At 48.8% G+C, this 12,279-nt stretch overlaps 1 protein-coding gene across 16 annotated transcripts in view; it reads left to right on the plus strand.

Annotated features, from left to right (window-relative positions):
- The window catches only part of PRR5L (proline rich 5 like), a 73,640-nt gene that overhangs the window by 43,721 nt on the left and 17,640 nt on the right, over positions 1-12,279 (plus strand). For 13 of the 16 annotated variants that reach the window (XR_003972412.1, XR_003972413.1, XR_003972411.1 and 10 more), the window contains 2 exons: positions 5,370-5,427; positions 10,326-10,417. The exons of 2 other annotated variants lie outside the window; for them this stretch is intronic. Coding sequence is in view for 11 of the 14 variants with exons in the window: in XM_030332894.1 (XP_030188754.1) it covers positions 5,370-5,427; positions 10,326-10,417 (150 nt within the window). In the remaining 3 variants the exon portion in view is untranslated. The remainder of the gene's footprint in view (positions 1-5,369; positions 5,428-10,325; positions 10,418-12,279) is intronic. One more of the 16 variants, XM_030332898.1, reaches the window with a different exon arrangement.

A 12,279-nucleotide genomic window follows, 5' to 3' on the forward strand; every position in this document is an offset into this window, starting at 1 on the left:
TACTTCGGGGGAGGCAGAATTTGGGAAGCTGGTAGCAGGGTTGGGCAGCGGAAATGGCCCGGCTGGATAGAGGTTTCATGGCGGAACTCCGTCCCGTCACCCGAGATTGCTAAACCGACTGCTCCCCATATGTGTGATCCTGAAGTGGATCTCCTCTCCCTTCCCCTTTGGGCAAGGACACAAGAAACCTCCCCAGTGGACAGGGCAGAAGAACAGGATGGCTAAAAGCACCAGACCTTCTTCCGGGTGGGTCTGGATTCCCATCCTTGCTGGAACGCTCACTGGCTGGGTAACTGCAGGCATGTCACTTAACCTCTCTGAGCCTCAGTTCTCTTAGTGATACGCTAGCTGAGATCATGGTACCGACTTCAAAAAGTTGATGCGGTTACTGGTTGAGATGTTGTAGATGCAAAGTCCTTGGTATTTAGGGAGCGGTCAACATACGGTAGCTATTTGTATCTTTATATATATTGTTTTATTATTGCTAAAATAAACCAAGGGAATATAATGGGGGTTTGGATTCAGACCAATCTGGGTGCTAGTTCTGGTCTCACATCTGCTAGTTGCTACTCTGAGCTTCCATTTCTTCATCTGTACAAAAGGCATCGTTTGTGGCAAAGGTACAATGAGTTAGTGCATGCAAAGGGTTTAATACAGTGCCTGACAAGAGTAAAAACCAGTGAATAACTCTACTGTCATTCTTTCTTCTTCTTCTTCTTCTTCTTCTTCTTCTTCTTCTTCTTCTTCTTCATCGCTAAAGCAGTGGCAGGCAGCCTTAGCATTTACAGGATTCCTGCTGTTGGAAAGTTCTTTCCTCTGGGAAGATGGGTTAGTGTCCTTCTCCCCACCCCCACCCCCCCAGCCTGTGGGTTCCCTGTTTCCCTGAGTCCCTCCGGTGGGTTTGGGAAAGTACCTGCTTGACAAGAGGTGCACACTGTTGACAAGCCCACCTTCTCCTCTGTCCTCCCTTGCTTCCTCCTGCCTGCCCTCCATAATCAGCTAGGATGAGCTGAATCTGTCCCACCCACTCAAGATTGGGTGGTTTTGGATGCCTTTCCCCAGACATCCTTGTTTTTTGGGTTTTGTTTTTTTTTTTTTTTTTTTTTTTTTTTTTGCATTTTTCCTAGCTGAACTTCATTTTTCTGTTGGTGGCGTATTTTTTGATGTCTTAGACGTGTCAGCTGTCTTTCACGTCCAGGCTCCTCTGCTGCTTGATTCAAGTGATGTGTATTCCACGTCTAAGTTCATTTATGGGGTGGGGGCAAGGCACCGAGTAACAATGGGCCTCGTTCCCGGTCCCAAGTCATTTCCTAGGTGGCTGCTATTTAATGTAAACGGTTGTTGGCTCCAAGCCATCGGGCCGGGGAGGTGGTGCGGTTGCCGCCATTGGGCAGGGAATGGGACCAGAGAAAGGTCGGGTTCTTCCCAGCCCTGGCACCACACAGCTCCATCACCACAGCCTGCAGCAAGCATGTCCTCGGCGCCTTCCAGAATCATGCCTTTGTTAAGGGCCGGGAATGCGGTGAGGCGAGTTCCAGGAAGAGATGCTTAAAAGGACAGACCATCCAAGATGGATGCCTGAGTCAAGGCTGGTTCTTTTCGTTTTCCTTTGTCCTTCTGGGGGGAAGGAGGGGGCTGTCTCAGCAGCCTTAAGCCCCACAGATGTCCAGTTGGCGTATCCTGAGGTGAAGTGAGCAGCACACAGAGTGGCCGCAGCCAGGGTTGGGGAGGTCGGTCTCCCTTTCCCCTGGGCCTGCTGCTGCAGCCTGTGGTGGACAGGAGACCCCCCCCCCCCCACGAGAGATCGGAACCTTTGCACCCTCAGTACACACATCCGGGATGGTCAAGAGGCCTTCCCTGAGTTACCGGCACTTGAGCCACAGCTCTGCCAGCCCTGGGGCGGGGAAGCCTGCCCCCGGGGCCCCTCCCCAGGTGCTGCAGGGCCTGCCCCAACCCTGCCCTCCTTGCATTTGGGCCTGGGCCCCCCAGCATTTCGGGGAATAAGAGGACAGTGTGGGGCCGGAGGCAGGGTGAGGGAGACCCTGTGGGACCAGTACACGCAGGGGTGGGGGAGTGGGGGGCGAGCAGGTGTTGAAAAATCCTCCTGGGGAGGTGGTAGGAGGCAGGACCACAAGTGAACCCAATCAGATTTCACTTACAAAACACAAGTTTGAAGATAAAAAATACTAAGAATTAAAATGGCAACTGCAGAGCATTAAACCCCAAGCAGGAAGCCCTTCAGGCCATGAGGCCCGGAGGAACATAGGACCATTTGGAGGGTAGGAGCCTGTGTGACTGCAGATTCCCAGGAGAGAAGACTGTTGGCTCAGTTTGAGACCTGGGTCAGCAATGGGATAGGAAACAGGCCAATCAGCTAAGCCGGAGATGCAGGCTGTGATCAAGGGGTTTGAGCTTGCACAGTGGGGCACAGATCCATTGAGTGCATGGCGGGAGGTTCTCTGGAGAGCAGGGGCTGTGGGCTAGGCTGGGCCCAGTGATCCCTCCTCTGCGTGCACGTGACAAACAAAAGCTGGAGACCAGTTATTCATTCAGCTGTAAAATAAGAGCAAAATCTACAAATGCTTGCGGATAGCAGAATCTGCAAGATGCTTTTGAAAGGTGCTTTAGTTTCCTGGAAAAGGACAAGTCCACCAAAATAGCCTCAAAACTGCGTGTGACCAGTGGATTTTGACCACAGGGCTGGGGAGATGGCAGAATATGGCTAGAGGCTCCTTAAGTCCCCTCCTGAGCCCAAGTTTCTATTGCTTTTATTTTGGCCTAAGTTATAGAACTGTGTATCATGAGGATTTTAAAAGAGTATTTTCTTTTCCATTTCTCCATAATACACAAATCATTCCTTTGCATTGAAAAAAAAATGCCTTTTTTCTTTCCCCAAATGTCTCCTTGAAGGGGGAAGAAGTAGGAGAGAGAGGGAAATAAGAACCTGGGCCATCATTTAAAGCTTATCCCTTAAGGTACAGATACAGAGTGATTTTTATCAAGTAAAGAATACGTCAACAGATTTAGGGACCCTGTATCACTTTCTCCCCTCTTCTACATATTCTGTCTCTTATCTTGATTTCTTAAAAGTTCAAAATGGGCTTCAGCACCAAAACAGGCAATATATATATTCAGCCAATGTTTATTAACATCTGCTATGTTTGGGAGCAGTAAGAAATGGCCTTCACCGCTAAGGACCTAGTGAGTATGATACAAGGTTTGAATTTGTTTCTTTAACTCATGACATCGCCTGGACTAGGCTTTTATCTCTCTGTTGTCAGTACTTCCTGTTCTCCCACCACTCTACCCCCACCCCTGCCATTTAAAATGTAGACGTCATAGGACAAAGTCACAAAAACTGCATTAAGACGGAGGCGCAATCACATTCACAGGTGCATTGCAGAAACATGACATCTTGGAAGGTTGTAAAGTTGTTTTGGAAGAAGCCTGGGACATCTGTGTTGGCATCAGAGGTGGTGACAGAGACTAATGGCATCAGGAGCCCTTGCACAGAGCACCCAGGGGAAGTTCTGAGAACTTCACCTGGATGGGTGATAGGGACCCACACAGAGACTTGAGGCCCCAGCTGCTCAGAAACATGCAGGTGGAGCGACTGCCTTCTGGAAGCACCTACACAGTCCTTTCCTGTCCAACCCGGCTGTCACAGAGCCTTGCTTCTGATAGTCTAAATTTGGTGCAGTGGTGTTTTCTTGCTTTCTGACCCAGAAGCTGTTGGGATTCATTTGTTTGGCTGGAAGGTGGAGAATGCAGGTGGGGTCTCGCTGGAACTACCTCTCTGTTCCATCGTTCTGTGTAAAGGAATTGATTTTTGTCTCCTTTAACAGAGTTGGTGTTCTCCTAGAAGATGTCATTCTGACTTTGAGTTGGGGTTCCATCTTGACGCTAAATGCTGGCCAACTACTTTTTGAAGTTAGATCATCTCTTGTGAATTTTAATAGGGCTTCTGAAATTTGGTTTATATGTGTGAGTCACAGAAATGTGACAGTTCCTTTGACAAAATATTTTAATATGTTTGATGTAGGCCCATTCATTACCGACTCTCTTTAACTCCCACTCCTTTGTGAAGATAGATGGGCTAAGAGAACAGCTATTATCATCAATGCCCATTACCACTGAGTACTAAGGACATGAGATACTGTGTGTGTGTGTGTGTGTGTGTGTGTGTGTGTGTGTGTGTGTGTAATGACTAAGTCTTATAAGAACTTTATGATGTTGCTGGTATGGTGCCATTTTACAGCTGAGGAATTCAAGTATTAGAGAAAGTTCAAGATCACACAGCTCGAGTGTGGCCAAGCTGGGACTTGAGCCCCCGTCTGATACCCAAATTGTTTCCACTCTGCTATGCACGAGGGTTTGCATCATTGTCATCGTTGCAACAGGGTTTTAAGGTTTTATAAAGGAGAATACTAAGAAATGCATTAGGTTTTCTGTAGGATACAGATCACCATGGGCCCCCTGTCCCATAAGCATAGGACTTTGATAATCTGATAATGTGAGGTGAGTGGAGAGGCACCAGTGCATCCTTGCTCTTGGAGCTTCTGTGACCTGTGAAGAGGCTGCTCCACTTCTTATGGGACCGCGCTAGCCCTTTAAGGGGGCTCTGGGTGGGGAGACTTGCTAGAAGGCAACAAAGCAGAGTGGAGAGAACATGGCTTCTGGAGCTAAGAAGACCTGGTCTGTCTCCTGTAGGCGGTCTCTTCACTGACCATCAGTAAAGTGAGGGTCATGGCACCAACCGGCTAGGTCTGTTGGGAGGGTTGCAATTAGGTGAAATGAAGGATATAAACCCTCTGACATGCGCAGAACACTCAGCAGTTGCTAGGTACAATTGCACAAGGACTTAACCATACTCTCTCTTTCCACAGCTTTCCATGCACACCCTCACTGGTGGACACATACTCACGGCTGCTTAAGGTTTTGCGTACAGTCTCTTTCATGCTTGCGTGGGAAACCCTAAATTCATCTCTTAAAAAAATATATTATCTCTGCACAATTTCCCATTACCTCAACGCTCCCTTTTCTGAGTTTAGATGAAGGGCTTGAAGGACATCGGGTGTCCACCACAGGCCTGCCGTAGGACTCAGCCAAGCCTGTGGCATGCCTCCTCCCTGCTTGGAGGGATGGAATAGTGGTTGAGTTTGGCTCTCGTCTCCCTCGTTTGCCATGGGATGTCTCGTTGACTTCTCCCGAAGCCTGATCTTCCAAGAGGACAGATGGCTTCTAGTACTTGGAAGCGTGACTGGCATCCAAGGGCCCAGAGCCCCGCGCCCTCGCCCATTGGACGTGGAAGAGGTTTTGTCGGTGCGTGAAGTAGCCCAACCCTTGTGTTCTTTGTTCTCTCTTGACAGAATCAGCTTCTTGCCAAAGGCCTGTTGTTTGTGGAGGAGAAGATTAAGCTGTGTGAAGGCAAGTACAAGGCAGCCCTCGTACAGTGGGCCCTGTGACTCAGCCTCTGCTGTTTGGACAGCTGAAATGCTTCTGTCCAAGAGTGGCAGGCTCCAAGTGAGTGATTCACCCTGTCTCTCGCTCCCCCCGCGAGCGGCCTCACTTGCTTGGAGCCAGCCACTGTGGCTGTGCCAGTCAGATCTGTATTTTGAAAAATGAGGTGGGATTGGGGTGGTCTTCTCCGAGAACCCTCGCCGAGGGTGTTTCACGGGATGCGTGCTGGCGGTCCCCTGTGGAGGGATAAATTCTACCACGGATCCTGACATGCTGTTCTCCCTGGTCTGACCCAGGCTATTTCTAACTGGCCTTTTTCATCTTAGTTGAGGTCCTATATGACAGGAGGCCTACCTGTTTGGGGGGCATTAGGCTAAATAGGCCCCTGCTGAATGGCGTATGATTTGATAGGCAATGGAAGATACCTGGCCTGAAAAGATTTTAGAGCCCAGCAGACAGAATAGAAAGGGACCGAATGGAGATGGGAGATGGGACCAAGGCAAGAAGTGGCCAACCCCGGGACTCTATCAAGGGCTACCTCTCAGCTGCCTCCAAGGTGGATTCTGACCTTAGCTTACCACCTACTTCTTCGGTGACTTTGGCCAAGTTTCTAGTTCCTTTGAGCCTTGGTTTTTACTGATTATTTATTTTTGAAAATTTTTTATTAAAATTTTTTTAAGTTTATTTTGAGAGAGAGAGAGAGAAATAGAAAGAGAGAGAAAGAGAATCCCAAGCAGGCACTATGCTCAGCACAGAGCCCAGTGCAGGGCTTGAACTCATGAACTGTGAGATCATGACCTGACTTGAAATCAGGAGTCAGATGCTTAACTGACTGAGCCACCCAGGTGCCCCAGTTTTTTATCATTTTTAAAATGACCAAATGGGCTAGGAGTTATAAGGAGTATAAGGAGTGTACCTGGCGTAGCATCATACTTGGCATGCCGTAGGTCCACAAACTGGTTTTTTTTTTTTTTGTTTTTTTTTTTTTTTGTTTTTTTTTGGTACTTTAGCCTAAAGACCTCTATCTGTAGGTCAAATTTACTACTAGTCCCAGACATATCAGGCCATAGAGCATCCCTTTTTTTTTCACCTCCATTCCCTGGGAAAGAGATTCTTGTTCCATGAAGTGTCCCCTGGGAAGGCAAAGTAGGAGACAAATGAGAAGCTGACACCGGAAAGTTCCGGTGCTTGGCCCACAGTAAGTGCTCAGCAGACCTTTGGAAGAATAGAGATTAGAAATTAACTTCCATATATGTGACAGCTGACTGAACTTGTAGCCTTGTTTTCCTTCCATATAGCTGTATTCAGGCTTTTTCAACCTTATAAACACCCACTAGCCCAGGGCCTTAATTTTAAGTGAGTGGCTTTGACAGGGATTTTGTGCCCCTTTTGCATTTAACAGTCGGGCCAGTACACAAGTATGGAAGGTGGCTGCCTAGTAAAGGGGGGGAAGGGAAGCGTGGTCTCTGGCCACATTATTTGTCTGTAAGTCACCTGAGGGGTTAGTACATGCTCCTGCAAATGTGGGAAACCAGCTTCATGAAAAAGATACCGAGCAAAACCAAGTCTGTAAGTGTTTTCAGGGAAGAGTTGGATGTCTTTTATTCCAGTGATGCTTGACACGGATACATTTGGAGTGAAGGCTCAGAAATGGTGCTGAATGGGGTAAATGAAGGTCATCTGAGGTTCTCTGCCTCTGCCCTAAAGCACGCCATGGGGCACCAGGGCGGGGGTTCTCCCCGGGTCCATGCTGGCCGTGAAGTCTGCATGTCACCTCTGCACAGTGAAAGAGGTGGAGAACCTTGAAGGGCCTTTCCTGTCTTCAGCCAGAACTTCTCCACTTTTTTATGTCATGTATTACAACCCCACAAAAGATTTTATTTGACAGAAAGGATTCCCTTGCTATAGGATCCATCCTATCACTGAACAGACCGTACTCTGTTGACCTGATTGTTTTATGGACACATTGTACATGTGTCCCTTATGGCCGCAGAAAGGACAGAGGCAGCTCTTATCCTTGTGTTGATCTTTTGTGGGCAGGATCTGCCGTGTTTCTTCCAGGAATCTTTCCCAGAGCTTTCGTGGCCTTGACTGTAAGGAGTCCCTGATTCCCCTTCTATGGGCTTCCGGTGATCTAAACTCCTGTGGCACATTTAGAGGACAGTTTTTATAGGGTGGTGGTCTAGAAGCTTCTGTGCAGCCCCCTTCATCTTTGCGGGGGGCTAAGTCCTTAGGGGCTGTTTCTGGAGGTGAAGTCACCTCCCTGAAACTCTTTCTTCCCCGGGGTCACCCTGTTTTGTTAGCCTGTGTCAGTCGGACATTCTTCTCTGAACACTTTCCAAAACCTCCATTACTCTGTGAAGTTCGAAGCCAGCAATTAGACCCGAGTTCCCAGGAGAGGTGCCTTCCTGCTGCTGGGTTGAAAGATTACCTCATGTGCTGACGAGCTCTCCATCCTGGCGGTGGAGGGGAATAAGCGGGCACCGGCACGGATCTGCAGGATTCTCCTGCCCTTCCTTCGTGTCGGGAAGGCCTCTGCTGGGCTTTGTAATAGAAGGCTTAGGATACAGGCCGTCAATAAAGCAGCTGGAATATGGCCTTTTCTCCTGTGCAGTACGTTCCCCGGGTGTTGGGTTCACCTTGGTTTTGGGTACCAGGATGGCTTAACGTGTCAGATGTTCCTTTTGAGCTCCCCAACTCCTCCCTGCCACGAACTAGCATAGCCTACATTTGAAAAGATTGGTTCGTTCAGACATTGGTTGATTATCAGCCATCTACCAGACACTTTGCTAGGTGCTGGGGACACGGTGGTGAACAAAACCATCCTAGGATTCCAGGTCCTCGTGGATTAGCTCATAACCCAGTGGTGAAGAGAGAGATTAATCAAATCATTATGAAATATAACACTGTAACTGCAGCAGGTACTAAGAATACAGTCTGGGGCACCTGGGTGACTCGGTCGGACGTCCGGCTTTGGCTCAGGTCACGATCTCGCGGTTCGTGGGTTCGAGCCCCGCATCGGGCTCAGAGCCTGGAGCCTGCTGGGATTCTGTGTCTCCCTTTCTCTCTGCCCTTCCCCTGTTCCTGCTCTGTCTCTCTCTCAAAAATAAATAAAAATTTAAAAGATTAAAAAAAAAAATACAGTTTGTAGGAGGGAGGTTTGACCCATGGGCGAGACTTTGCTATAGAAGTGATGCTGGAGCTGAAACTAAAAGAACAGGCAGGTGTAGGTGAGGCAGAAAGAGGGGTAAAAAATAGTCTAGGCAAAGGGACTAGCACATGCAAATGCCCTGTGGTGTACAGAGCATGGTGAGCCTGAGGGGCTGAAATAAAATCCACATACTTAGGGGAATAGAGAAGGAGGGTGAGGATGCAGAAGAAGGAAACAGACTGTCCCCTCCAGATTGCCCGTGTTGCGGATGTTTCCTTGATCTAAGACCAAAGGAAAATGTTGGAGCTAATTATTAAGTCCTGTTGTGTCCTGTCCCATACTGGGGCTAAATGTTAACCCCCTTCACTCACCAGCCGCAGCATCTGCGAAAGCCTGTACCCTTGTTACTTGTGATTCATTCACTCAGAGATTTCTAAAAAGTAATTTATTGATCTGGCAACATGCCAGACACTAGAAATAATAATGGTGGGGCAGGACAGACAGGACCCAGACGCCCATCCCATTCTAGGAGAGGAGACAGAGAAGTCAATCAATGATTCCAACAACGTGTAATTAGCACTTTGTGAGGCAAATTACAGGGGACTATGGATTTGCATTTTCCCCTAGCGTGTGTCTCTCCAAGCTTTCAAAAATCCATGCATCTTTGGCCCCGCTAGCTGCTGGTTCTGCCCTTGTTCTGTTCTCTCTCCCAGCCGCTGCTTTTATTGTCCATTAAATTAATAGGCGGAAGAGGCTAAATGAATCTTTCAAGATCTGTTCAGTGGAACTGGCAGTGTTTTGCCAAACGCATCTTTCAGTGTCTAATCTTGGCCGACCCAGTTTCTCGGCCTCAGATGAGCAAAGACGGTGCCCAATCAGCTCTGTTATCTAGGTCATTAAAAAGCAGCCACCGTGTAGGCTCCTCTCTGCCAGTGCCGGCCTTTCCTGCAGGTGCGGGGTTCCTGGCACGGCCTTCTGGTGGCATTGGGTGACCCATGTACACCCAGCCTGGGAGTGGTGCCTGACCAGTGGCTCAGGATCCCAGGGGTGAGCGTAAGTATAGCATCAGGAGGCGGGGCCTGAGTTCTGGAGTTCTGCAGGTGATGTGCTGCTTCCCTCTCCCCGCTGGTTATTGCAAACCAGTGGGTGGAAGTGACAGTTTCCAGGCCCTTCTTTTCACCTCCTTGTCCCAACAGCTCAAATCCAGAATAAAAACCCAGTGTCGTAGTGATTAGAAAATCAAAACAATATATAATTGTGCACGTGATCGTCCCAGATAATGTTGGTCAAGGGCATGGATTCTGGAATCCCAGCTCTGCCTTCTAGCCGTGTGATGTTAGGCTAGACACCTGGCCTCTCTCTCTGAGCCTGTAAAGTGAGGGAATAGTTTATTCATGAAATGTAGATGAGGAGTTTAGTACAGTGCCTGAGAATGTTGTTACCATTCTCACCACAGCGGCAACTGTTCTGTGATTTCCAGACTTCAGCTCCCTTTCCTGGATTGGGGGATAGAAGACATATTTGCCTCTTTTCGGTTAAGGCTTTCCACTCATTCCCACGTTTACTTGTAGCAATGCCTCCTAGGTGAAATGTAGGTCATGAGTTACCTGCCCCCATGCTCCCTTTGACACGGAGTGGTCTCTAGCCTCTCCTGCAAGTAATGACAAATTCTTTTTCTTTCTTTCTCCCCTCCCATCTTCTCGCCCTCGTGTAGGTGAAAATCGCATTGAGGTTCTGGCTGAAGTGTGGGACCACTTCTTCACTGAGACTCTCCCCACCCTGCAGGCAATATTTTATCCAGTTCAGGTCAGTCTCGGAGGAACGACCTCCTGCCGGCCTCAGCACTCTGTCTCATTCCTTGGCCTTTGCCAGCTCGGGCCTCCTGGTGAACCGGGGAGAGGCAGGACGTTGGGTGCCTGAGTCGGCTAAGGACCTTGGGGCTCTTTGAAGGGCTCTCTGGTCTGTGTTTAGCATCTGACCTCCAGCAAAGAGAGAGCGCCTGCGTAACTAGCAATTTGTAGGCTCTCCTCACCCTCTTGGTTTTGAATATGCCTTGTATGTTCTCGGAGTGGTTTGTTTCTTCCAGCTTTTCAGAAGCAGAGATGGGGTAGGGAGACTGTTTTCTTTTCTGTCCCTTCCTTTCTTTGCTCCCCCCTCCCTTTCTTTGAAGCACAATTTTAAGGCAGGGTTCCTGTTGTACCAAACTGTGGGAAAGGAATAATGTTTCTTGCCCTCTGTAAGGGATTCCCGAAGACAAGTAGCCACATGATGTAGCAGAAAGAACACTAGACTGAGAATCAGTAGTTGGTCCTGGGCAAACTCATTTCACTTCTCTGAGCATAGCTCGGTTTCATCTGCAAAATGTGGAATTTCGTGTGAGCAGTGAGTAGCATCTCTTTGGTATTATTGTGTGACCTGGGCTTCTCCTAACACTTGAGGTGATTTCCTTCCATCTTCCCGCAGAGTCTAATAGCAGGACGAGGCATTGCCACTGCAGAGTAGACGCCCCCGAAGGCAGGTGTACCAATCGATGTTCCTCTCCCAGACTCACCTCTCCATCCTGCATTAACACTGCCCCCCCACCCCGCCCCTGGGCTTAAGGCTCCTATCTCACCTGGCTTTGGGGAAGTGTGGGTGTGGGGCATAGCAGCTGAGCCATTAACAGTGGTAGGAATGACCCTGGTACCAGACCTAAGGGCCCACATGCTTTGTTTGCTCTGAATGGTATTTTATGGGAGCTTGGAATTCTTTTAAATATGTATCAATATTTAAACATTGGGAAGTTATGCCTACAGAGCTCCTTTCCATTTCTGGCCTGCCCCTAACAATTTTTAGTAGAAGCCTCTGGCCCGCACAGCTCACTGCTCTTTTGATCCCTTCCTTTATCCTCAGGTCCATCCTTTACCCCCGTGAGGGGGTTTGCAGCATTTATATAGACAGTTGAGCCCCCATACCCTGTGATAGTCACTAGGCCAGCACTGGGTCCTAAGAAGACAGACCTAGGGGTAGGATTCCCAGATTTAGCAAATAAAATGACAGGATGCTGAGTTAAATTTGAATTTCAGATAAACAATGAATAATGCAACATTTGGGACATACTTCTACTAAAAAATCATTCACATCTACTGGACATCCTCTGTTTTATTTGGCATCCTGTTGGCGGGGGTGTATAGACCCAGGTCTCTCTCTTGGGACCTGGTGGGCATGGAATTTCAAGGGGTGGGTGTATCCAGATGGGTTTAGGATGGAAGTGTGGCACCTGAGTGAGCATGGCCCTGGGACAATCGTCAGATGGCCAAGAAGGACCCTCACATACATCCAAGCGGGAGCCCAGCTGTGAGGGTCTGAGGACGTTACTGTCCTGCTTCTCTAGAAGAATCAGAAGCTCCGGTGACAGGTGATGCTGCCCGTCCATCCGCTTCCCCACACACGGTTTCCCAAGTGCTGTTGCTGCCGCTGCTGTTCCAGACACCCCACCGCGGGAAGCCCTGAGTTAGCGGTTCTCACTACTGGTGGTAACACACCAAGGTGTCTGTTTGTCCGGCTAGATCCTTCTTAGAGCCCCCTGCCTGGATGGGTGTCTGACACCTACTTCCTCATTGGACAGGTGTGGTTTTGAGTACCTACTGTGTTCAAGGGTGTGGAAGCTTGCCTTCATCTTCCTACCT

The sequence above is a fragment of the Lynx canadensis genome, chromosome D1 (genome assembly GCF_007474595.2).
Source record: "Lynx canadensis isolate LIC74 chromosome D1, mLynCan4.pri.v2, whole genome shotgun sequence".
In the NCBI taxonomy this organism is placed as follows: domain Eukaryota; kingdom Metazoa; phylum Chordata; class Mammalia; order Carnivora; family Felidae; genus Lynx; species Lynx canadensis.